The sequence below is a fragment of the Gobio gobio genome (assembly GCF_949357685.1).
Source record: "Gobio gobio genome assembly, chromosome: 1".
Classification (NCBI taxonomy): Eukaryota; Metazoa; Chordata; class Actinopteri; order Cypriniformes; family Gobionidae; genus Gobio; species Gobio gobio.
The window spans coordinates 40146266-40163418 of record NC_137097.1 but is presented as its reverse complement, the minus strand read 5'-3'; the positions used below and the strand labels follow the sequence as shown (position 1 = coordinate 40163418).

At 36.9% G+C, this 17153-nt stretch overlaps 2 protein-coding genes across 2 annotated transcripts; one reads left to right on the top strand and one right to left on the bottom strand.

Annotated features, from left to right (window-relative positions):
* Positions 1-810: 810 nt before the first annotated feature.
* s1pr5a (sphingosine-1-phosphate receptor 5a) lies at positions 811-5194 on the top strand. The gene is made up of 2 exons (XM_079822528.1): positions 811-986; positions 2402-5194. Exon 2 carries the CDS (start codon positions 2639-2641, stop codon positions 3836-3838), a length of 1200 nt encoding a protein of 399 aa, XP_079678654.1. The 5' UTR covers positions 811-986; positions 2402-2638; the 3' UTR covers positions 3839-5194.
* A 2546-nt stretch (positions 5195-7740) lies between these two features.
* Positions 7741-14998, bottom strand: spc24 (SPC24 component of NDC80 kinetochore complex). Its single transcript, XM_079820845.1, has 6 exons — positions 14940-14998; positions 12549-12742; positions 9759-9903; positions 9399-9503; positions 8510-8586; positions 7741-8421 (listed from the first exon to the last, which is right to left on the bottom strand). The coding sequence occupies exons 2-6, from the start codon at positions 12721-12723 to the stop codon at positions 8315-8317; spliced, it is 609 nt and encodes a 202-aa protein (XP_079676971.1). The 5' UTR covers positions 12724-12742; positions 14940-14998; the 3' UTR covers positions 7741-8314.
* Positions 14999-17153: the final 2155 nt, after the last annotated feature.

The window sequence follows — 17153 nt, the reverse complement described above, 5'->3', positions numbered from 1 at the left end:
GCGCATCACATTATAATGACTAGGGTTATTTATTTAGTCATGCAACTTGTTTGTGTGCCTGTTTGCACGTCAGAGCGAAGGAAGTGAATACTGTAGAGGACAATATAGCTCAAAACATCCTGCATTACGAATCTTGTGAATGGGTATTTAGTATAGCTACAGTTCTTAAATTAAACCAAAACAAGAATTATTCAATGTTAACGGTCAGCAGCAAACATGGGTCAGTAACAAGGATGCTGTCCAAAGATCACACTTTTTTTTTTAGGACTGTAACCTTGAAAAACATCTAAAGCGATCTAATCACCAGGTAAAAAGTACTAATACTTATAATAATACTTAATGGCTTAGTTTCATAGACAGGGCTTAGACTAAAACAGGATTAGGCCTTATTTAAATTAGGTCATTTAAATAGCTTTTTTAAAGTGCCTTAGGAAAAAATACATTACTGGTGTACATCTTGAGACAAAACAATGGCACTGCTATTTTAAGATATGTCAGTGCAAGTTGCTTTCAGTTCAAACAGCTCAAACGTGCAGTTTAATCTGCGACTAGCTTACCTTATCTGTGAACTGGGGGAATAGTTTTCTTGATTCATTATGTTTTAAGACTTTTTCCACATTAATTTCTTCTTTTTGATTATTAAGCACCACACAATATATATATGCACAAAAATAAATATTTATTCACCTTTGTTGAATTGTGTATTTTTATAAAGAGTCACGTCATTGACCCGTTTATAATGTCAAAGTACCTCCAAGTTAGCAGAGCAATTCATTACCCATAAGTGCTGCATCAGCAGCCCCAGCAGTCAGAAGAGAAGAGTCGAATGCCAAGACCAGCCCACTGCAAGACAAGTCTTGATCCAAGCTTCAACTCCCACATCAGCTGCTGGCCGCTCCGTTTGTCAGATGTGCGCAGGACATGGGGGAGAGATAGAGGAGCAGAGGAGGATTTGTCACTTCCACACACAGCAACGAACATAAAAGGTACGTTTATTTACAGGAATGCGCTAGGTTACACGTGAATATAGATTCGTTTAGGAGAACTGATATGTGTAGGCAACTCGCGTGGTTTCCCATGGATGCGGACTGCTCGTGCAGCCACAGACTGGGAAACTGCTTAAAGTTTAGCCTGACCATATTTTAGTATATAAAACTAGATATATTTATAATAATTTAGAGTAAAACCTATGTGTACGAGTGCGTAAACGAGGTCCTTTTTGCGATACGCGGAATAGCATTGGGATTATTTAACGAAATAATTTGCCTACGCAGAAAATGTTTGCGGTCGTTTGATTGTCCAAGGCTACCGCGCTGTAAAAATGTTTAAGACTTTTAACGGTGGAAAAATGCTACGGTAAACCTGTGAATTCGTCAACTAGGTTTCCTTGCCATATACTATAAAATATGATGTAAATGCACTGTAAAATAAGTATAAAATGTTTTTTAGAAATTAAACAAAAGTTACGGAGAAAAACGTATATTTAACACTACAACTGTATATTCTTTAATAGTAAAATATTTTGAATTTTTATATCTGTAAAAACGTCATATTATCAGTAGGGCGACATTTTACAATACCAAACACATTTTAAAGAGATAGTTCACCAAAATGAAAAGTCTGTCATCATTTAGGCTACTCACCCCCAAGTTGTTCCAAGCTTGTATGCTTTTTCTTTCTTCTGTTGAACACAAAGGAAAATATTTTGAGGAATATGGGAATTTAAACACTGGACGGACCCCACTGACTTCCAGTAGGGGAAAAATACTATGGAAGCCAATGGGGTCCATCAACTGTTTGATTACCGACATTCTTCAAAATATCTTCTTTTGTGTTCAACAGAACAAAGAAACTCATACAGGTTTGGAACAACTTGAGGGTGAGTAAATGATGACAGCATTTTCATTTTTGGGTGAATTATCCCTTTAATAGCACAAACAGGTTGGTATGCTCTATTACCATTAAATAATTTACTGACATTTACAGTCTGTACTTGCAACAATACAGTAGACATTAATATGCAACATTGTCACTGTATTAGTTTTAAGGTAAAAGTTTGTTACTGTCAAAAAAAATTATTTCAATAATCTACTAATTCTAAAACTCCCACCACACATTCCCACGATACTCAAATCCAATTTACATTATTATTATTTTTTATTATTACACATTATTTCTGTTTTCTTCCTATTCTAGAGTCATAATACAGTTTTTTTTCCTGTCTATTAATTTTGATAAAAATGGGTCAACACTGAAATAAAGTATTGGCCATGAAAGTATCATTACAAATTTGAAACGATAAGATAAACGCTAAATATTCTGTTTTTTTATTTGTGACTGTTTTGTTTTTATTATTACATTACCTCATTATTTAACATTATTTTCTAACGCTTTATTTCAGTTCCCTCTGGTGGCCTTCGAGGATATAGCAAAGCTGTCATTTGAACATCACAAAAGGAAAGAAGTGAACATTTCAACACAAATGAGCCTGCAACACCTTAAGGATATATTACCAGCATATTAAATCCTCCTGAGAGTTGTTTTATGTGCTTTGGTGGAATATGGCAATAAGAGGGGCTACTTGCTTAACAGAAATCCTTAAGGAAAGTTTTTAAGGATAGCAAAAGAAGTAGGAAGAATGGAAGCTTCATACGCTGCTAGCGCTGCCGTTGCTCCAACTCTGCCAGTGATGACCCCGTCTCCAGGTTACCTGCTCAGAAGGTTCCGGGAGTATCAGAGCAACGCCGTCATCATGGCCCATTACAACTTCACCGGAAAGCTGAAAGAGAACAAATACCGGGATGGACTGAAACCCGAGGCCATTGCGTTCCTCATCATTTGTCTTCTCATTGTGGTGGAAAATGCCATCGTTCTGGTGGCATTATGGAAGAACAAAAAATTCCACATGCCCATGTACTACTTGCTGGGCAACTTGACGCTCTCTGACTTGCTAGCAGGCTTCACTTACATGGTGAACATCATCACTTCGGGGGCAAACACTCTCAAAATGACTCCAGTACTGTGGTTTCTTCGAGAAGGCGGTGTGTTTATCACTCTTTCGGCGTCTGTCATCAGCCTCCTTGCTATCGCTATCGAGCGGCATGTCACGATGGTCCGGATGAAGCCGTATCAAGGGGCCAAGCGTGGCCGAATGTTCGGTTTGATTGGTGCAAGTTGGGTCCTGTCGGTGCTCTTCGGCATTCTCCCCATCATGGGCTGGAATTGCATAGGAAACCTGGACGAATGCTCCACCGTCCTGCCTCTTTACGCCAAGAGCTTCATCCTCTTCTGCATTACTGTGTTTACCCTGGTTCTGCTGTCCATCGTGGTGCTCTACGTGCGCATCTTCCGCATAGTGAAGTCTAACACCCAACGGTTAGGCTGCGGCCCTCAACGCAAAGGTCTGGCAAAGAAGTCCCAGAAGTATCTGGCTCTGCTGAAGACGGTGACCATCGTTCTCGGCGTCTTCATCGCCTGTTGGCTGCCGCTCTTCGTGCTCCTTCTGCTGGACTTCTGCTGCCCTGCTCAAAAATGCGAGGTGCTGTTCAAGGCGGACTACTTTCTGGGCATTGCCATGGTCAACTCGCTTCTAAACCCCATCATTTACACCCTAACTAGTAAAGACATGCGGAAAGCCATTCTGAGACTTGTCTGCAGCTACTGTCTGCTAACAAAAGATGGACAAGTGAAGAAGTTCGGCATGCCTTTCCTGGACTGTAGCACCAGTAAGGCAGAGGTGCCATCACACAGACTGGAGGGCCTGGAGACGACGGTCTCCTCTGGGAACTTCACACCATCCACTATTAAAGCTATCTACCCCAGGATATTAAAGAGCTGAGGAAGAACAATGCAATAAGTTCCAACGGACACAGTCCGACTTCTCCAGGTTCAGTTTGAATATTTATAAAACTGCCAAGCAAACAAGTCTGAGGTGCTTAGAAATGAAAGCAGGAGAAGTTGGAAGAGATGGAACTCAAAAATGTTGGTTTCCTCCACATGCATTGACGCAAACCATGAGGCTTCCTTTGAGCAGACAAGTGGAATTTTCTTACTGTGATAAATACCAGTGTTGAAAACGGATTGCCTGCAAGACAAGAGCTACGGCCTCTTTTTAAAAATAGGATTTTAAACAGCAAATAACAAATGTATGCGCAAAAATGCTTTGAAAGGAAGTCTTGTATGTGCATTTTCAGAAATAATGAGCTTGGGCAACGAGTCATTTTCACCTCCAAATAGCAGCTGAAATGTTCAGAGACTTTGTGGTGAAAAGACGCAAAGAAAATGACGGGTTGATGCCTCCGCACACAAGCACGTTAGTCCTCGGGAATTTTTTTACAAATACATATACACAAACAAATAAAAACTACAAGGCAAGTGGCTATTTTTAATTTGTAAGATGTTTCCTCTTACAATGGTATTTTTGGGAAGCATAAGAAAAGGTTCCGTATAGAACCTTAAAGGGTTCTGTCAGGCGCTTCATATATAGAATCTTTTACGGGTTCCCATCATGGGATCATTTTAATTACTTAACTACAATTACATTTGATGACTTAAACAGTTCAAACATACTTTATTAGTAGAAAAGGTGAAATAACCCTTTAAACATGAAAGCATTATATAATCATCTTCTCCTTATTTAGCGAAAATGGTTCTTTAAAATTGAGTCAAGATTCCTATTGCTCTATATTGAACCCCACTTTTTTTAAGAATATACTGTTTTCATGTTAAAAGCTCTCCTTGACCATTCAAGTGTGCTATACCTGTCTATATTTTCCTATACAGTCAATCTGGTTTCAACTGACATTATGTGGAACAATCTATATATATATATTGAATATTTTATAAATATTGTATCAAAGTTTTGTATGTTATTGTATGGAATGCCGTCGTTTATGTGTAGCAGTGACTCTGCAGTGATAAAAACAGCACTGACATTCAAGCAATATTGCATTTCTGTACTGAAAATGCATTAGTATGTTTTTTAATGTATTTTTTCTTGATCCTAAATTATGAGCCTTACAAATCTTTTATAAGTGCATTAATTAAAAGCTAAGAGTTTTTTTTTTGAATGTTTGCAATTTGTCTTGTTTTTGTTTAGTGACAAACCCCATATTTTTTTTTTTTTTTTTTGCAAATGTGAATTTGCTTCTACATATTACATTGTTTCCCATGAAAAATAAAAATAGAGGGCGACAAAATATAGATCAGTAGGGTGTATGTAAATGCAAAAATGCTGCTCAAATGCAATGAAAATGAAACAATTTTCTCAAAGTGAGTCGAGCTGATTTCCACTTGCCTCAATCACACCCACACCACATGTTAACCAAGCATAAACTAAACTATATTGTGGTTTTTGTCTTTTTCACAAGGCATGAGCCGCACACAAAATTTTCTCACTGCTCAGTCTTTGCAAAAAAACCCTACAGAAAAAAGGCCATAAGCTCGTGCCAGTCCGGATGTTTACCGATGTTGAAACGGCTTGTCTCTTCACCTCAAGGGCACAATGTGACTCATTTTTGAAGTTAGACAAGTAAAGGTTAAATTGTTCATGCAAACAGAGTACGATGACTAGGCTTTTGAAAGAATACCCATCCATAGTCACTGACAGAAATTAAATATCCCAAAGTATGGAAATTAAAAACAGTGAAAGTAGTGTAGTGAAAGTTAAGAAAGAAAAGATGAGGAAAATGAAAAACATTGCCCTGCAAACTCTATGTAAAATCATTCTGGATGAAAATGAATCCTTCTCTGAATCGATGTTTTATGTCCTCGCACATTATCTCCTGGTTTCACAGACAAGGAAATGTCTTGTGCATCAATTAAAAAAAGTTACACAGGTCCATGAACACACACACACACAAAAAAAACTGTGAGCAGACTTAAGTTTGGTCTCATTTTAAAGAAGAACCTTGGCAGATTATTGTTGAAGTTATAAAGTGAAAGAAAAAAAAACGTATAGAGGTTTAAGTGTATGAAAATGATTTATGAATAATATTTTATATAAAATATATATTTTATGATTATTATGTTGAAAGATGTTTAACTCTAAAACTGCTAGAAAATCAAAGCCATACATCTTAAGTTGTGTTCCAAAATTGAGGTTGATATCTCAAAAAATGAGATTCCAGTAAGATTTTTCTTTTCCCCCAAAAAAACTCCACTGGTATACGGTTGGATTTATGATTTGCAGTTGAGTTTTTCGCTCTCAAATATTAATAGCACACACTTTTTTTTTTTCACACACATACAAACCACACGCCGACACCCATACTAACACACCCACACAGTGTAATTTATCCAATCGGCTTTATAATATGCATAAGGAATGCATACAGTAATAACAGGAATAAAGTGAGTATTTGCTTTATAGGCCAAACCTGAAAAAATGGCACCATCTGGTAAAAAATAGTAAGGATTAAAATTGTGAAGCCTTGCCAACAGAATAAAAGCCTATTAAAGGGTTAGTTCACCCAAAAATGAAAACTCTGTCATTAATTACTTACCCTCATGTCGTTCAACACCCGTAAGCCCTCCGTTCATCTTCGGAACACAAATGAAGATATTTTAGTTGAAATCCGATCGCTCAGAAAGGCCTCCATTGGCACAATGCACGGTTCACTCTCAAGACCCTGAAAAGGTACTAAAGACGTCGTTACAAAGTCCATCTCACTACAGTGGTTCTACAATAACTTTATAAAGTGACAAGAATAGTTTTGTGCGCAAAAAAACCCTAAATAACGACTTATATAGTGATGACGATTTCAAAACAAGGCACCATGAAGCTTCGAAACGTTATGAATCAGTGAGTCGATTCAGCGGTTTGAATCGCCAAAGTCACGTAATTTCAGCAGTTTGGCGGTTTGACACGCGATCCGAATCATGATTCGACTCGCTGATTCATAACCCTTCGAAGCTTCATGATGCCTTGTTTTGAAATCGGTCATCACTATATAAGTCGTTATTTAGTTTTTTTTTGTGCACAAAAACTATTCTTGTCACTTTATAAAGTTATTGTAGAACCACTGTAGTGAGATGGACATTGTAACGACATCTTTAGTACCTTTTATGGGTCTTGAGAGTGTAAAGTGCCATTGAGCCAATGGAGGCCTTTCTGAGCGATCGGATTTCAACTAAAATATCTTCATTTGTGTTCCTAAGATGCACGGAGGTCTTACGGGTGTCGAACGACATGAGGGTAAGTAATTAATTACATAATTTTCATTTTTAGGTGAACTAACCCTTTAACAAAGATTTAATAATTTTATAGTTAAATGGCCCAGGGCTTAAAAATCGCCATTTCAATGGGGACATTTTTGTCCAAAAGGCGCTGAGAGGAACTATTTTGTGTACCTAGTGCACATGTTTTTTTTTTTTTTTTTAAGAAATGGGGATTAAATAGTACATTTAGTACAATAGTACAATAAAAATACACACCTGTGCCAAAATTTATGAAGCATTAACACAGGCAAAATGACCAATAACAAAAAAAACTGAAAAAGAAAAAAATGTAAATCTCAAATGCACGTTTGAGCTGTTTTAACTGAAAACGACTTGCATTGATATATAAAATATCAGTGCCATTGTTTTGTCTCACGATGCACATCAGTAATGTTTTTAAGGCATGTTTATAAAAGCTACTTAAATTCCCTAATTTAACCAAGGCCTAATCCTTGCTTAAACTAAGCCTTGTCTATTTATCAAAATATTTTAATTAGATTTACTTATTATACACACATCTTTATAAAAGAAATGAAGTTTATTGACATGTCGATACTATCTACTACATGTAGAATTTTTTTTTTTTTTTACAATAAAACCATTTTTTAAGAACTGAACACACCAAGATTAAAATGAAAAGGCTGTAAGAATTACAAACAAAATGCTTATTTACACAGAGAAACTAAAAATCACTCCCCCTATCATGTTAATGGCAGATACAACCCATCTACCCCTGTGTTTTTAAAGATGCTGCACGTCCTCAATTATTTTTTCTTTGTAATACTTTTCAGGGTAATGTGTCCACCATTGCTTTCCAATAAAAGATTTTACATTTCATAGGATCAGATTCTCGTCTCTATGGAATTAGCAGGATATTCTATGCTAGTCAGGGCATGCAAAAAGTGAATTTTCAGTCTGTGGGGGTAATTTGTGTATGCATAGTGACATCTTGTGGTGTGTGACGCAAAGGTAGCAATTGAGGCCAATTTATTAACAGACTTAAAAACATATCTATAGACACACACACACACACAAATATATACACGCACATAAAAGCAATCAGTAAATTAGGGAACATGTTTCATGTGCACCAGGTCTACCATTCAGTATTGACCAGGCTCCACAGGTCATCGCTGACCTCACAGGGGGAACGGGTGGATGTGTCTATGTTGATGGGGGTTGCCACATCCGTGCCATAGTGAACTGCCAAGAGACAAAAGGGATTTCATACATTCTAGAATATAAAGCTACTATGTTCATCATCTGCATACAGTATATGGTTCAGGATTACCTCCCCTCAGTATGTGCGGCTCTAGGTCCACCTCCAGCTTTATCTTGGTTACTTTATAATAGAGCTGAGCAACATATCTAAAAAATAAAATGGGCAGCAGAAAAAAAATTATTTCAAAGCAGTCTAGCAATACACACTTCACCATATCACTATAGGGCTACCACACACACACACACACATTCAGACCAATGACTTTCCGTGACCTCTGCATTCGTTCGTGACTTGATAAAAAAATAATAAAGATTACTGTAATGAAGGGCAGTTTATAGCTCTATGAAATATTTTATTACAGAATAACTAAAATATGTATACTGTGTAAAAATGTATCTGAGCCTGGAAGTGAAACGGCTTGTCGAACAAGACTGTAAACCTGAGAGCAGACACCTCACAACCTCACGCCTGTTAACACGCCATCAAAGAGAAGAGATAACCCTGCAAGGTTATTTTGGGCCATGCATAAAATAAAATAAAAAGATGTGCATGGATAAATAATTTATAATATATAATACATAAAAATGAGGTATTTTCATTTCATGGTGACTTTAAGCAGCAAAACCGACAAATATTATTTCTTGAGAAAATCATCGTATTAGAATGATTTGTAAGAGATCATGTGAGACTATAGACAGGAATAATGATGCTGAGAATTCAGCTTTGCATCACAGGAATAAATTATATTCCAAAATGTTTTAAAACAGAAAACTGTGAACATAAAAATACCGACCCCAAACTTTTGAGGGGTAGAGAACTGGACAATTTCAGCAGGTAGAGTTTGTACTATAGGCCTTTGTCATTATAAACACACATCTATAAGATGATTACCCTTTTTGACCCAAGATCTTGAGAGATACATTGTCACAAGGTGAACTAAAGCCGGTCCAGCGCTTACATGGCTGAAGGAATGACCTCTGTTGTGTCCTCGTCCACTTCCTGTTGCAGGGTTTGAATTTCTTGCTCAGCATCTCTGAGTTTTTCCAACTCCTTCTGTAGGAATCTAAAGCACCAGTTAAGGGGAAAAACCACAGTGAACAACCAAACAATCAACAATGTGCATGATTGAAAAGTAACAAACAACACTCATGCTTTGGTCAAAGAAAACAGATTTGATCTAAAAACGCATGAGAGAAGAATGACAATTTTTCTTTACAAAATGAATTACAAATTCAGCAACGAGAAAATCTGTGTGCATCAAATGTACAATGCTTCTTGGCCACCGGACATCTTCAGTAATGTAAATAGGGAAGGATACTCCTGCTCGGAGTCCAGGATTTGGCTTTTGGACAGACTTCGCTGCACTTCCTGCTCCATCCTCTCGATCTCCTGCACCATCTGGCTCTTCTGCCGCTCTAAATCCAGAAGCTTGTGGCCGACCACCTCCTCTGCATGCACAAGATCTTTAAAGAGAGGACAACATAGAAAGAAGCGTTATCTAGTTTACATTTTTTTAATATCCAAATGTTTTGCGAGCATGAAATACCACAATGAATGCCTCCATTTGCCATAAATGTTCATTATTGTAGCTACTGGGATTGTGCAATGGAGTATCCCACAATGCCACATGCTTGACTTAACCTTCCATTTCATTACTTTAGTTACACTAAATGGCCATTTAAAAACGTTATCTGCCATTTTAGTTAATGCAGGATCGTAATTGTTTAATATTGTGTTGATCATATTTACCTGTCAGGCACAAAGGCTGTGTTTTACTGCGGGGGTAAAAAACAAACATTCATCTGCTTTGTGATGTTGAACATGAAAAGTGACGCACAGTCTCTATTCATCTGTTCTCTTCTTAAATAAATAAATAAAATGCATAATATAGCCTATATGCTCATTCTGTAAGTTTCTTGATTTAAAGGGATAGTTCACCCAAAAATGAAAATTACTCCATGATTTACTCACCCTCAAGTCATCCTTGGTGTATATGACATTCTTCTTTCAGACAAACACAATCTGAGTTCTATTAACAAATGTCCTAGCTCTTCCAAGCTTTATAATGGCAGTGAATGGAGGTTGAAATTTTGAAGCCCAAAAAAGTGCATCCATCCATTATAAAAGTAATCCATACGGCTCCGGGTTAATAAAGGCCTTCTGAAGTGAATCGATGGGTTTGTGTAAGAAAAATAAACATATTTAAGACTTTCAAAACTAAAGTAACTAGTTTCCAGCAGACGGCCTACGCAAGTCGACTTACGTCAAAAGAGTTACCCCCAATTTCCACCGGCTGCGTTACGGCTGCGGAACGGCTCTGCTGCGTGACAGCTCCGTGTTCCGTCGTCCGTCAATACCCACCAGGTCCGGATTTGTTGCGGAACGGCTGCGGTCATGACTGACAGCTGACGTCACGAGGCCCCATGTAATCTCGCGAATTCTGGTGTGATCGCGCGATATTTAACCTGTATAGCTATATAACTCCTCATTACGAGTACATAACTAGCTATTTGCTTTCTATCTTTATTTCTTGGACAAAAATAGTGACTTACCATCCACACCAATCACTTCTGCTATAGTTTTCCACGCCGCATCCTTTTTAATGTTGTCCTTATAAAAAGGATGTGAGGGGTCATAGATGATGGGTTGATTCTGTACCTCAATAATCAGCATTTCTTCATCCATCGTGTCAACGGGGTTAAAACAAGCCTGTCTCCGCCCATTATGACGTTTTCAAGTTGTAGTGTAGGGAAATATGAGCGCGGTATATTTTATTTTGAAAATTAAACGGATCTTTTATTTTGTTTCTGGCTGTTCTGTTTTGTCACTCGACTTCCTGTCCTGCGTACTCTGCCCTGTAGTGCTGCGGAGCGCTCCGGCATCCGGCAAAAATAGAAGCTCTGCGTATCTGATGCGGAGGGCTGCGGATCGCCGGAGTCGGAACGCAGCTGTAACGCATTCAGTGGAAATACACTCATTGACTTTAATTGAAACCTATTGACTCCGCCGCCGTGACGGAGCCGTAACGCAGCCGGTGGAAATTGGGGGTAACCCATGATGTGATGCATGACGTAGGATGACGAGTAGCGTAAGCTTTGAAGCCTCTCGCGGCTCAAACAAATAGGGCTGGCCAACAAACTCAAGCTCTTCTTCTCTTATATTGAAATCAAAAATTCTTGTTTTAGACTTTCGTGACCAGTGTTTTGTTTTGCTCTATCGTCAATACGTCATGCATCAGGTCAGGGGTACCGTAAATCGATGTGTACGGCCGTCTGTCGGAATCAAGTTTTAAATATGGATATTTTTCTTACACAAGTGCATCACTTCGCTTCAGAAGGCCTTTATTAACCCCCTGGAGCCGTGTGGATTACTTTTATAATGGGTTGATGCACTTTTTTGGGCATCAAAATTTCGTCCTCTATTCACTGCCATTATAAAGCTAGGAAGAGCCAGGATATTTTTAAATATAACTCCGATTGTATTCGTCTGAAAGAAGAATGTCATGAGGGTGAGTAAATCATGGAGTAATTTTAAACTTTGGGTGAACTATCCCTTTACAAATGAAAATGTAAATGAAAACAAAAGCTATTAAAAGTCTTATCATCATTAAAATATGATAATTAAAATTACGGGTAATAATAGATTATGACGAACTTTTTTACGACCCTGTCCATCAAAGTGACGGACGATGAGAATGTCTAACGCAACCTCTGCATGTGAGTGACCGGTTGATCCCGCCCTCACGCCAGTCATCAGAGAAGAGAAGAGATAACGCTGCAAGAGGGAGGGGAAGCTATTTTGCTTAAAGGGCCATACATTAATAAAAACTATAATGATGTGCACAGATAAAAAATGTACAATATATACTGCAATGTTCCATATTCCATAGGAATTGTCAATTCTGGTTTCATGGTGTCTTTAAAAACACAAAATAATCTTATTTATTTCTGATAACTGGATGTCACTTGTAGAATTAAATATGCAACACGGGACTTTATGACAAACAGTCATGTCACTACAATATAGTCATTTATTGCTTTTTTAATGTTTATTATTTAGTTAATATTGATTAGCAAGTCAAAAGTGAATATTAGTATTAAAGTAATACCATTTAAGAGCTCGGTTGTGGTCTTCTTGGTCTTGATGTGGTGGTCAAAGAACTCCTGCAGTTTTTCTCTTGCTCCTTGAAGTCCGCTCTCTGCCTTACTGCTTTTGATGAAGTCAATCAATGTTTCCCCGGATTTCTCAAGGTCATCATCGTGCATCTCTTCTTTCTGTGACATGTCTGCATTAATTATAATTCTGCAGAAAAATTAAGAGGTGAAGCTGTTAGGATGCCATGACAGAACAATTATTAATTTAGCAGACAGTTTTACCCAAAGCAACTTATACATGAGGAACAAAACAAGCAACTATATTAATTAGTTTACAATCAACATTGGCATGTTTAAAAAATAATAATTAGTAAAGACGCTAGAGCAGAGGTAAAATCCCCAAAACTATATATATATATATATACACTATTAACAAAATGGCTAAATTTGAGGTACACTCAGGGTTCCTACACAATTTTCATTTCAAAATTCCATACTTTTCCAGACTCGAATTTCCAGACTTCCTACAGATTTTTGTGAACATATTTAACTTGTTCTGATAAAATGTTTTCAAATTCAACAGCTAACAAGTGTTACATTCTAAAGATTTAGTATTGGCGTTTTTGCCTTTTATTAGGATAGGAAAGTAGCTAGACAGGAGGGAGAGAGGGGGGAGGGATTGGGAAAAGTCCATGAGGCAGGACTCGAACCCGGGTCTCCCGAAGCACAACAGCACTACATGGCAAACCACTTACCCACAATGCTATCAGCGCCGACAAGTATGTTATACTCTGAGTCAAATCCTCTATGTAGGCTATCTAATATTTAGAAATCCTATATTAAAATATTGCCTTTTGTGACCTTAACGATCAAAATGCTAAATCAGTCACAATTTTTTTAAAGGGTTATTAATTTACCCAAAAATGTAATTTCGATCATAATTTACTTACCCAAATGTCATTCTAAACTAATAAGACTTTTGTTAATCTTGGAAATCTTGGACACATGAAGATATTTAAAGGATTAGTTCACCTCAAAATGAAAATGTCCTAATCAGTTACTCACCCCAATGCCATCCAAAATGGCAACCAACTCAGTTGGTTGCTCAAAAACTTAATTTATCTTTCACTGAAGAAAGTAAATCATGGATATCTTGGATGGCATTGAGGTGAGTAAATGATTAGGACATTTTCATTTTGGGGTGAACAAGTCCTTTAATAAAGGGACTGAAATCTCTCAGGTTTAAAATATTAAAAATGTTAATATAATAAAGTCTTATGGTTTTGAAAGACATGGGGGGTGAATAAATGACAAATTTTCATTTTGGGTGTACTATTCCTTTAAGGACTCCACTATCGACTCTGTTTTATCCTCAAACCCAACTTGCTTTCTCAAACTACAAAGTGCTGTGTTAACCACTGTTGAACTGTGAAAATGAAGGAACACACAGGTCTGACCTTTACTGCCATAGCTAGGCTACAAGTTTTTCATTCATTGAAAAAAAAACGATTGTGTATATATTTATTATATACATTTAGAAATTCTTCATTTTATATTTAGAAAATGAAATAGGGACAATAGTCTGGAAAAATATTTTTCCATACTCTGATTTATTTTTTCCATACTTTTCCAGACCTGGAAATTACTCAAATCAAATTCCATACTTTTCCAAACCCCGTAGGAACCCTGTACACTAAATGCATTTTTAAACTAACAATTTTTTATAAATTAAACAGTTTTTATATAAAAGTTTTCTGTTTACACTTCCTGGCATTAACACAAAATGTAAGTTTGTACTTTTTGCAATGTATTTTTTTTTTTTCATCAATTGTCATGAAATTTGCAGTATGTTGGAAATTCTACAGCTGTAATGTAACTGTACATGGATAACTATACATGCCATACAGTGCAACACATTACTGACTGGATTGTAGCTTTCAAAACACTCTTACGGATGTTTTCAATGCCATTTTGCACAATTGTATCAAAACCCTTAACGTTATATATGTTAGCCTGCTAGATTATATTAGCACGGTCATATATTACACAAAACCAGTGTTGTAACTTGTAACCATTCACTGATGTTGTACATCCATGCACAACATCAGTGAATGGTTACAACACTGCAAATCATTAGTTATTAGCTCTGTTAGGTGTTAAAATATATAACTTAGTCCAGTACGAAAGGTTTATAGTTAATATTAAAATCACAGACTGTTATTGAGCAAACACAACGCAAAACAAACCTAAGTTACCTAAAACAACAACACAATTACGCATTCAAAAACACGTGTCTTCTTTATTCAGTCAGTCTAGCGTTTTAAACACTGATCCAAATAACAAAAATCAATGTAAATGTAAAATATAGTGTGTCCTGCATTGTATTTTAATGTAAATAGTCTTACCCCACAGAAGCGCTGTTTATCCGGATTTCAAACTGGCGGCAGTTTGCCGCGCTATCCTGAGCCACGCCTGAACAAAAGTCAGCCTCAATACTTCAAGCATTTATTTTCACCCCACCACGATCCTTGTTTTAGAATAGTACATTCTGAATAAAAACAATGATGTGCCCTTCCTAACTATTTAAGGTTGTTTAAAAGCCACTCTAGAATTTCAGTCAGGCATCTATGGGACACCTAAATATCGCTTACAGTCTATGGTCAAAAGTCAAAACCACCCAAGCCTGAAGCCTCTTGTTCGTCTCTCAAAGCGATGTAGGGAAAGCCATCTAGTGCGGAATTTAGTTTCCCCTAATGTTTTATTTCTCATTTTGACTTTAAAAAAAAAGAAGCTTTATTGGAATAAATAATACAATAGGGGGAGAGTGGGGTGAGTTGTACTTTAAAGTGAGACTTGTCATGAATATACATATATTTCAGGATGTGGTGCATCCCTGAGAACAATAACTTTGGATCTGAAATAAATCGTTTCATAAATATAGCTTTTGGGGAAAAAGGTGGTCTCGTGGCACAACTTGCCCCTGGTGAATACGTTGGGGTAAATTGTGCCAGTGATTTCTGAAGTAAAACAGAACATTTTAATGTTATGAACTGTAATGCTATATGAAAGCAAGACAAGTTCAATACAAAATGACTAATTTAAGGTTTATTTAGATATTGTCACCCCATTAAACTGTTGGAATAAGTCATATTTTGTAGTTTTTGGGAAAACACAAAAAACTTAAATACACAATATATGATAATTGCGAATCATTTAAGGCAAAAAGGCTTTGGCAATAAATGCCTGTTGGCACACATATAAAGCTGCCTGTCAAATATGTAACATATAAGAATAAAGTGAGGCTCATTTCTAAACATCCTATTGTGACTTAGGCCTCTTAAAAACAGAATAAAATTTCTCTTATTAACAAAACTGAAATCAGTGTTAGCTAAATTAAACAAATGGCAGGTGAGTCAAACACTGATGAGGCATGCCCATCTCCTCACTTCTCCAGATTATCCCCTGTGGGTATGTAGATCTAGGTGGTCTGGATCTGGCCTTACTACTTACACTTGTCAGTGCTGCACAGGAATATAAACTTCTGCTCTCTGCTGGCTGTACCACCAAGTTTTTGGGGTATGGGTAGTTTGTTGAGCACATCATCCCTAGGGATGACTCCTTCATCGTTTTCTTTCAATGTAAAGATGGGCTTTCCATCCACAGACTTCTTTCAACTTTGGCACAACTCATCCCAGACCCACAAGTTTGTAAAAACTAGCATGATCCAGCAGTTAAGAGCTAACATCATGTTAACTGTATAGACTCATTGTGTAGCCTGCTAAAGCACTAAAACGTGTGAAATGTTTTCAAACTTGTCTATAATTGTTCAGACGCTTCAATCAAAAAAACTTGATCAGAGAAATTTTACTTTGAAATGAAAAAAAAAAATGTTGAGCTAAAATGTGCTAACCTCTCATGCCACGTGTCTCCCTTCTTTAGAGGATGAGTAAAATTGATGGCTTTTCAAAATTATGTGGTCACATGACCAATTTCTTCTATGGTTTTCCAGAAACAATGGGTGGAACTACTTCCCCCCCCGGCACAAATCACCCCACTCTCCCCCTACATTTAAATAAAAATGTTTCCTGAGATGGATCCCCTCTGCTCCTTTTGTGGAGTGGAAGAGGAGTCCGTACCTCACCTTTTGGGATCGTGTTCATGTAGCAACTTTTTGGAAGAAATTGTGTTTGTTTGTACATGCTTCTTTTTTGTTTAAGGATGTCTTATTTTCATTTGATAGACAATAATCTATTTACTTTTCTACCAAAGTTTTTTTCTTTTAAAACGTGTGCGCATTTTTGTCTGTTAAACCTTTTTATTATTTTTCTTGAAAATGTTATTTGGGTGCCATCTCTTCTAACAGCAATGTCAAAGCTTTAAAATCCCTTACGTTGTGCATAAAGTATAATATTTATACTTTGTACTTATATAAAGTGTAACTTTTTTTATGATATACAAAAAAAGGTATACCATTTTTTCCCCTCTCAAATTTTATTTATTTTAAACTACGTTACCCCTGCCTCAATGTTTTTTGTTTATTTTAGTTTTTTTTTGTCTACTGTTTATTTTTCTATTATTGTTGTTAAATTGTGAAGTGTAACTATGCATTTGTTTTGCGT

Excerpts from the sequence above, each read along its gene's own strand:
- s1pr5a (XM_079822528.1), top strand. The coding sequence starts at position 2,639 with ATGGAAGCTTCATACGCTGCTAGCGCTGCCGTTGCTCCAACTCTGCCA.
- spc24 (XM_079820845.1), bottom strand. The coding sequence starts at position 12,723 with ATGTCACAGAAAGAAGAGATGCACGATGATGACCTTGAGAAATCCGGG. Across the intron at positions 9,504-9,758 it reads ATCCTGGACTCCGAGCAGGA|ATTCCTACAGAAGGAGTTGG; the intron begins GTATCCTTCCCT and ends CTGGTGCTTTAG. Across the intron at positions 8,587-9,398 it reads GAGGTCATTCCTTCAGCCAT|ATATGTTGCTCAGCTCTATT; the intron begins GTAAGCGCTGGA and ends TTTATTTTTTAG.